Source organism: Furipterus horrens, unplaced genomic scaffold (assembly GCF_987537825.1).
Source record: "Furipterus horrens unplaced genomic scaffold, mFurHor1.1.pri manual_scaffold_11, whole genome shotgun sequence".
Classification (NCBI taxonomy): domain Eukaryota; kingdom Metazoa; phylum Chordata; class Mammalia; order Chiroptera; family Furipteridae; genus Furipterus; species Furipterus horrens.
The window spans coordinates 18,463,087-18,470,667 of NW_028327181.1; the positions used below are offsets into that span (position 1 = coordinate 18,463,087).

The following is a 7,581-nucleotide window of genomic DNA, read 5'->3' on the forward strand; positions in this document are numbered from 1 at the left end:
AATTTCAGGGTGGGGAAGCTAAGACTATAAAACCAGCCATCTTTGTCTACTTGGCGCGCACATTCTCCTGGCTGTGAGGGTGCGCCCGGCTCTGCAGACTCGTGAATAAAGGCCTCACTTTACTGCTCAAGTCCTGTGTCCCAGTTTTTTTTATTATTGTGAGCATTTCTCACACATGTAAAGTAATAATTGCAATTGCCATGACCTTTGCCTCCACAACAAAGCCACTGGCATGAGGGAATAAACTTCTCAGGGAGGATTCTGGCACCAAGAGGTCCTCATTCATAAGCCAAGTTGAAAACTGGAATTTGTTTCAGCTCCTTTTTCACTGCTGACAGCCTTGATGTAGCCTCTGAGCACATCACCTACCTGGTGCTCAAGACATCAGCGGGCCCTGTGGTGCAGGCTGCCTGGTGGACCCAGTAGTCAAGTCCCTTCAGGAGAGCAAGGCCAGAAGTGTTGACATTGGGCAGGTGGGGAGGCAGGCAGAGGGGAAACTGAGGGCAGGTAGGGAGCATCTGGAGGAGGGGAGGGCCTGGGATGGTGCCTGGACAAGGCCTGAGAGGGAAGGCCCCCAAACTGGGTGTGCGGAGATAGGTACCCTGCCTTCCCCAGCGTGGGCGCAGTCTGCAAAGGAGCTTGTCTGTTATAAATGAAATCCAGAGAACCTATTGGGGGAAAAAGAATCAAGAGCTCAGAAGTAGACTGTAGTGCTGCTTATGATTTCAGACGCTGAAATAAATCCGGCAGGCAGGATTATTGGCCAGTAACGAACGGAGGACTGTGGCTCGCTCTGACCATCAGCGGAGAGCGGGAAGCCTCATCCTCTTTTTATTAGGATTTCAAAAGCTACCAGAACAGGGGGTGTGACATTCCAGCCAACAACAGGAGAATTTTACAAGTGATAGAATTCTTACAGTAGCATTAATATGTAAAATACGGCCAGGGTAACTCCTGGTTTAGCTAGCACCTATCAAGGAAGCAAGGCAGACACACTAATCCTCAAGGCCAGCTCCATATCAAGACTTCATTAACAAGGAAGCAGATGGAGTACACAACAGAACCTGTTTTACCCAGGATTCCACGACTCAGTGGCCCCGACAGCCTAAAGCCGAAGGCGGAGACAAGAGTTGCTCATCATCTCCTGAGTCATGGGATGCCACCTGGGTGGAGGGGCATGAGACTGCCCCTACCCAGAGATCTGTCTTCCTGCAACAGTAGACCCAAGTACAAAAGGGGATTTAATTTGAAATAAAGGTGGCATTTCATCTGAGGGGTAAAGTGGATGATTTAACAGATGGTGAGGGGACAAGAAGGTGGCATCTGCAATAAAAAATGGAGCCACAACTCAGACCTGACATGAGGAATTCCAGACAGAGCAAAAACATAAATGTCAAAACAATCACATGGAGTCCTGGAAGAAACCATGGGAAATAGTTTCGACAGTGTGGAGTGGGAAAGGTCCGCACACATTCTGAAGAAGGGTCTGATAAGCCTGCCTCCAGATCCTGCCCACAGAGTCAAACACGAGACGACAAACTGGGAGACACATTTGCAACTCATGGCAAAGGGTTAATTTCTCTAATATATAAAGAGCTTTAAAACAAAAATTCCTCTGGGAAAATGGGCTCGAGGGTGTGGCTTAGTTTCCAAAACAGGAAAATGGAATGACTGTTGGCCAAATGATAAGAGAAATGTACATTTAAACCTTTTGGCTTGAGAGAAAAGCATTTCCCCCATCAGACAGCCAAAAGTCAAAACTTGGGTTGGGAGGGCCTCCAGTGCCCAGCTGCATGGTGCAACAGACCCCCTCCCCCAAATGAGAGGAACATCTGGCCATATTAAAATAGCACCATTGCTTTTGACCAAGCAATTCTACTTCTAGAAACCTATCCTACAGGTACACTTCCACATGCGTGGAATTCATCACAGCTGAGCGAAGTGCTGAAGGCTGGAGACAGCCTAAATGTTCATGATAGGGGCTGGTCGGATGGAATTGTGGTCTGTCCTAGTCCTAGCAAGGCAAGAGTGGAAACTTTTCAGATACTGAGATAGACAATACATATATTTTATCCACACCTGAGGACGTTTTTTTCCATTGGTTTTAGAGAGGAGAGAAAGGAAAGAAAGAAACATTGATGTGAGAGAGAAACATCGATTGGTTGCCTCCCATGCGTGCCTGGACCAGGGATCATAAGTGCCTGGACTGTGGATTGAACCCACAGCCTTTCAGTTACAGGATGACCCTCCAACTAGCTGAGACATACTGCCCAGGGCTAAACTTTTAAGTTAAAAAAATAAAAGCAAAATGAAGAACTTATATAGGATATGCTATCAATGCAGGGAGCTGGGGGCAGGGTTTTATACATGTTTATTTGTATATGCAGAAAATGCCTCTAGAGGGATTTGAGAGAGGGTTATGCTGTGGAGAAAGATAGTAGGAACGGATCCTTTGAATGCTTTGAATTGAGCCATGTAAATATATTACCTACTAAAATTAGGTGCACACACAAGAAACGGTCTCAGCAGCACATGGTCACAGGGGACACAGAGGATGAGATTTCCCATTTCGAATTTTTGGATTCAGAGCCCTATCTGGATGTTTTGGGGGTTAGACCCATGAGAATATGGAGTCCAGACTCTTGTCCCCAGATTGGGGCTGAGGCTCCAGAAAGTGAGGGCACAGAACCAATTTCTGAAAACTGGCAATTTTTGTCTTTTATGTAGGCTTCGAACACAGAAATGAGGCGGGTGTCCACTTAATTAACGGGGAGGGGAAATCTGGGCATGTGGCTGGTGAGTTTGCATTATGTTCCTTCACACACAACCCAAAGCTCGTCCTATTGAATTCTCACTGGGAGACCCAGAGGGTTGGGACCTGGCTTTGCAATTCCTAAGCTGGGAAGGGAGGGTGGGCTGGCAGGAGAGGGCTTTACAGAAACAGTTTTGGGGGGTGGGGGAGCACATTTAGTTGACCAGTGACACAAAGAGTCAAGGAAGACATCACAGCTCAGAAATGCTAGAAACTTTCTAAGCTCTTGGGGGTTGCCCTGCACTGTATCTACTGCTTTCAAGGCAGCAGGGGAGCTAGCCCCAAGGCCTGACCCGCCCGCTCCTGTGCTTTGGTGGGCCTCTTGGTGTGCACTGGGGTCCACAGTGAAGGTTTCAATAGCAATCGCACAAGAACTGCGCCCTCCTCCAGGCCCTCCTCCCTCATCTGCCTCAGCACCTCCCAACTATGGGTGGAGCCGGCCTCCAAGATACCTGCCCACACTCCCTCTGTCCCAGGAAGGGGGTTCAGTTTATCAAGACCTGAGTACAGGCACAGGCTCCGTACTTGGCCCTTCCCCGCCCTTCATACCCGAGACTGAGATGTCCTGTCATGCTCCACGGCTGAGGCTGTATGTGGGAAGGACATCTAGTGAATCCCTTCATTTCACAGATGGGGGAAACTGAGGCCAAGAGGGGGAGCAGAGCAGCAGACTCCAATTTCTCAAGGGAAGCTGGCATAAGACTGAGGGGAGTTGGGTGGAGATAGGGCCTGAGGTAGGGGTCTCAGCTGAGGCTGGGGTAGGGGCAGTGGGGTCTCTGCGAGGAAGGCATGCCTGGGGAGGTGGGAGGCCCAGGGGAGAGCCAGCACTGCTGGGGCTGCTGCCCAAAGACCACAGAGCTGGGTGCAGCCTCCTCTCAGCGCCCACAGGATGCTGGAGGACACAGGAAGAGAAACCCTGCCTCCCAGGATCTAGGCCAAAGCCAGAGGGGCTTTGGTGTTGTCATGTACTGGGCAGCCTCAGGGGAGGTTCCCTAGAAGGGCATAGCATGGGACTCAGTGGGCAGATGAGGGAACAGGCAGCCCCTGCAGAAGGAACAGCACCCACAAGGTGAGCTGTGAGGTTGCCAGGGCCTGCAGAGTGGCTGTGAGGACTGTCGTGTTATCCTTTTATCAGCAGATGACATGGTACCACTGGAGCAATGACAGAGACGGAGAGCAGGTGGCTGTCTGTGCGCCTACCCAGATCTGTTCCACACCTCACTTTGAAGTGCCTGGAAATTAGTCTCTGCTGCCATTCTGAACGCAGACCACACCCCTGGGGGTTGAGGTACAGGTTGCCCCTAGTGGAGCCCATACCTTGGAGGAAATGGGGCTGGCCAGGGGGTGACTGGGGTCAGGTTCAGGGCCAGCTATTAGCTCCAGGAAACTTGGGAGCACTGTGGGTCCCCTTTTCTTTTCCAAGGAGCCACTGCCTTGCAGATGCCCAGGCTGGCCAGAGCCTGATGTTTCTGGCTTTGTGGTGGGGAACGGACTAAGCTTCACTCCCCTGACTTCTGTAACCCTTCCAGCCTCCAACACAGCAGACACCCAGCCTGCCCTGTCTTCTTGGCCCTCAGAGACCCCAATTTTAGCTGTGGAGACACTCATTGCTCATGTGGACTCAGGCAAAACCCTGACAGGGGATAGTGGGGGGTGAACGTATGGCCAAGCTCTGGGAGGGAGCCCACCCAACTGTGCCATACCCAGGGAACCCAGGGTCAGTGTTCTCATCTGTGAAATGAGGGAGATGGACCAAACGCTCAGACCCACGGCCCTGCTCCCTCATGGCCATGTGATTGAAGCTGATGGCTTGGCAGAATGGAGCCTGAAGCAGAGGAAAGAGGCCCTGTGTTAGGAACTGGGGGGCTGGAGGCACATGGGGGCTGAGGCACAGGTAGGAACCTATTAAATGGCAGGTGCTTAGACCCACGAGGGAGGCCCCAGCTCACAAGCTAGGCTGAGTGAGACCTTCAGCTGCAGCTGGGGCCATGCTGCCTGCCCCAGCAAGGAGAGACAGATACGAGGCTCCATGGCCCCTTCATGGAAGACAGCATGAGTCTGAGGTAAGCTGGACAAAGCCTCTCACAGGCCTTTGTGGAAGAAGAGTCACCCCCCCAAAATGGGGCACACCCTTCTTGACTCCAAGCTGATTCTGCCTTCTTAGTGCTTTTCTGGAAGTAAATCCATGCTGAGTTGACTGAGGCTGAGCAGGGAGAGCCTCTTGCTCATGCATGAAGGATATTCAGTGATGCCACAAGTTGACACATGAGGGCAGTGGATGCAGGATGGGCTGGGCCATTGGTAGTCATCCCATGGAAGGAGCTTGTCACTATCTGTGGCCTTGCTTAGCATCTGTGGCCAGGGAAAGGGTACATGGAGGCTCTCATACTGCAGGGTGTAAGCAATTCTGGCCCCAGGCAACTGACCTAAGCAGCACTGCCCGGCTGGGAGGGTGGGCAGCAGGGCAGCTAAGGACCCTGCGGTCTAGGTGCATGTGCAGCATTTGCCCCCTATCCATCCTATCTCCTCCCCCACAAAGGCGTGATCCTGGCCCCCAGTCATATTGGGCTTTGATACTGATTCCCAAAGTTCCAGAACAATGGGATTTTCCAGGTCAAGAAACTGGGGCACCAACTTAGCAGAGAGTGACCTTAGTTGCAGGCAAAAGGCTTTCTCTCCAAAAGATACCCTTTGCTCATCTGGAATATGGAGGGAAGTGGGGCTGAGAGAAAGGTCCAAGTCCAGCTGACCTCCAACCCAGACCAATCAGACTTGGACATCAACCCTCCCTTGCCCTCTTCCCTGCCAGCCCTAGACTGCGTGGTGGCTCTGCCCCTTAGATGGGAACTCAACTGGAGTCATAAACTGGCCCTGGGAGGCTCTCACTCAAGTTTGTTTCCTGGGTCTGTAGCCCTAGGCAGGATACCAACCAAGACTAAGCCCTCTTTTAGGGGAGCAGAAGGGAAAGGCTGCTCAGAGGGCACCGGTAGCAGATTCTTAGGGGGCACCTCCATGAGCCTTGGTTCCCCAGTCACTGTCCCAGCCACGAACTAATTCTACCACAAGCCAAGTAAGTCCGAGGCAGCTACGGTCTCCAAAACGTTTATTTCTCTCGACCAGGAAGTAGGAAGGTGGGGGTCCCTGGGAAGCGGCGGGCAAATACTGTGGGCGGCGTGGTCTGGGGTCCGGTGAGGGTGGATCGGGGAGGCGTGGCCCTCAGGCGAAGGTGGAGCTGTTCCAGCCCACGTTGGCGGCGTTCATGTCATAGTAGTTGATATAGACCCTGCGGGGGATGGATGCAGGACTAAGCAAGCTGCATGGTCCTGGGCCCTGAGCTGAGCGCCCGGCATCCCCACCCCGCCCCCGGCGTCCCCACCCCGCCCCCGGCGTCCCCAGCACCCCCAGCACCTGTCAGGGCTGATGCGCAGGCGCTCGGCCAGCAGGCCACACAGTAGCTTGCTGTAGGAGCGGTTCTGCGCGCCGCCGATCTTGCCGATGCTGTGCAGGCTACAGAGTGCGCAAGGCTCGCTCGAGCCGCCAAAAACCATGAGCTGGTCGGGAACCACGTGCACGGCGATATACTGCGGGGAAGGGGCGTGGTCAGGACCTGAGCGACTTTGCAGGCCCCTGGCGCCACCCCATCCCCCGGCCTTTCTCCGTCCAGGGTCGCCTCCGCCCCCCCCCCCCCCCGCCCCAGCCTGGGCCCACCTCGGCCGGGGCCCACCCCTCTTCCAGTTCTCTCCCGACAAACCTGGGCCGGCTTGCCCGTGGCCTGCGCCAGCTGCTGGGTGAGCTCGGAGAGGAGCCCGTCCGGCACCGAGGCGCGGGGCACGTTGGTGTTCACCACGAACATCGGCATGATAGCGGAGGAACGGAGAGGACTGGGACACAGGAACCCACAAGTGCGCGGGACTGCAGCTAGGGAACCTGCGCTACGTGACCACCACCCAGTTCCGCCCCCGTGCGGCCGCGGCTCCGCCTCCCGTAACGCCGCCGCGGCTGGAAGCCCCGCCCCGACGACTGAAGACGTCACGGTCACGGCCGCGGCGCAGGCGGGACTCCGGGAGCGTCAGTCCGCTTGACCTCCAGTGGAGGGCTCTGGCTTCGCTCACCTCCTCAAAGCCTTTTTGTACGTGGCGGCCAGAAATCTGCCTGTCCCTTGTTTGTCCTTTCATGAGTCGCTGACGTTTTCTCAGTGACGTATGTGTGCCAGTTTAACCGATCCCAGGTTCAGCTGCCCGCCCTGAAAGCCAAACTCTTGCGACTTGAGGTGCTGGTAGGAAAAGAAAGAGGTTTATTCAAGTGCTGGCCACCTGAGGAGATGGGGGATTCTGGTCCCAAAGCCCATCTTAACATCTAGGTGCAGGCAAATGTGGGTTTTTTTGTTTGTTTGTAAAATTTTTCTTAACACTTTAAAATGGTATTTCCAAATTAAGGAAACATGCCGTTGTTTTTAGTTTCTTGACTATTATTGATGGCTCATTTTTACCAAATTGAGTTGGGGCCATTAGGAATTCTATAACTGGTCTTTGATTTGCTAGTGAATGGTTAAACAAACCTTCAAATAAAGGTTAAGAATACTGTAATAAAAAGTTAGACTATGATCAGCCTCAAATACCATAACAAGAAACATAATCTAAAAAAATGTCCTGAAGATGCATGCTTTAGCTAGAGATAAAACACACACTCCTATTACTGTTGAAATTGTGCTTTGTAACACAGAGTAGCCTACATATACAATGCCTCTGCTGATTTTTGGTTTACTGAGA

The 7,581-nt window shown here is 53.0% G+C and overlaps 1 protein-coding gene across 1 annotated transcript; it reads right to left on the minus strand.

Annotated features, from left to right (window-relative positions):
* Positions 1-5,898: 5,898 nt before the first annotated feature.
* Positions 5,899-6,805, minus strand: MIF (macrophage migration inhibitory factor). The gene is made up of 3 exons (XM_090291342.1): positions 6,564-6,805; positions 6,221-6,393; positions 5,899-6,095 (listed from the first exon to the last, which is right to left on the minus strand). The coding sequence occupies exons 1-3, from the start codon at positions 6,669-6,671 to the stop codon at positions 6,029-6,031; spliced, it is 348 nt and encodes a 115-aa protein (XP_090147468.1). The 5' UTR covers positions 6,672-6,805; the 3' UTR covers positions 5,899-6,028.
* Between the last annotated feature and the right edge of the window lie 776 nt (positions 6,806-7,581).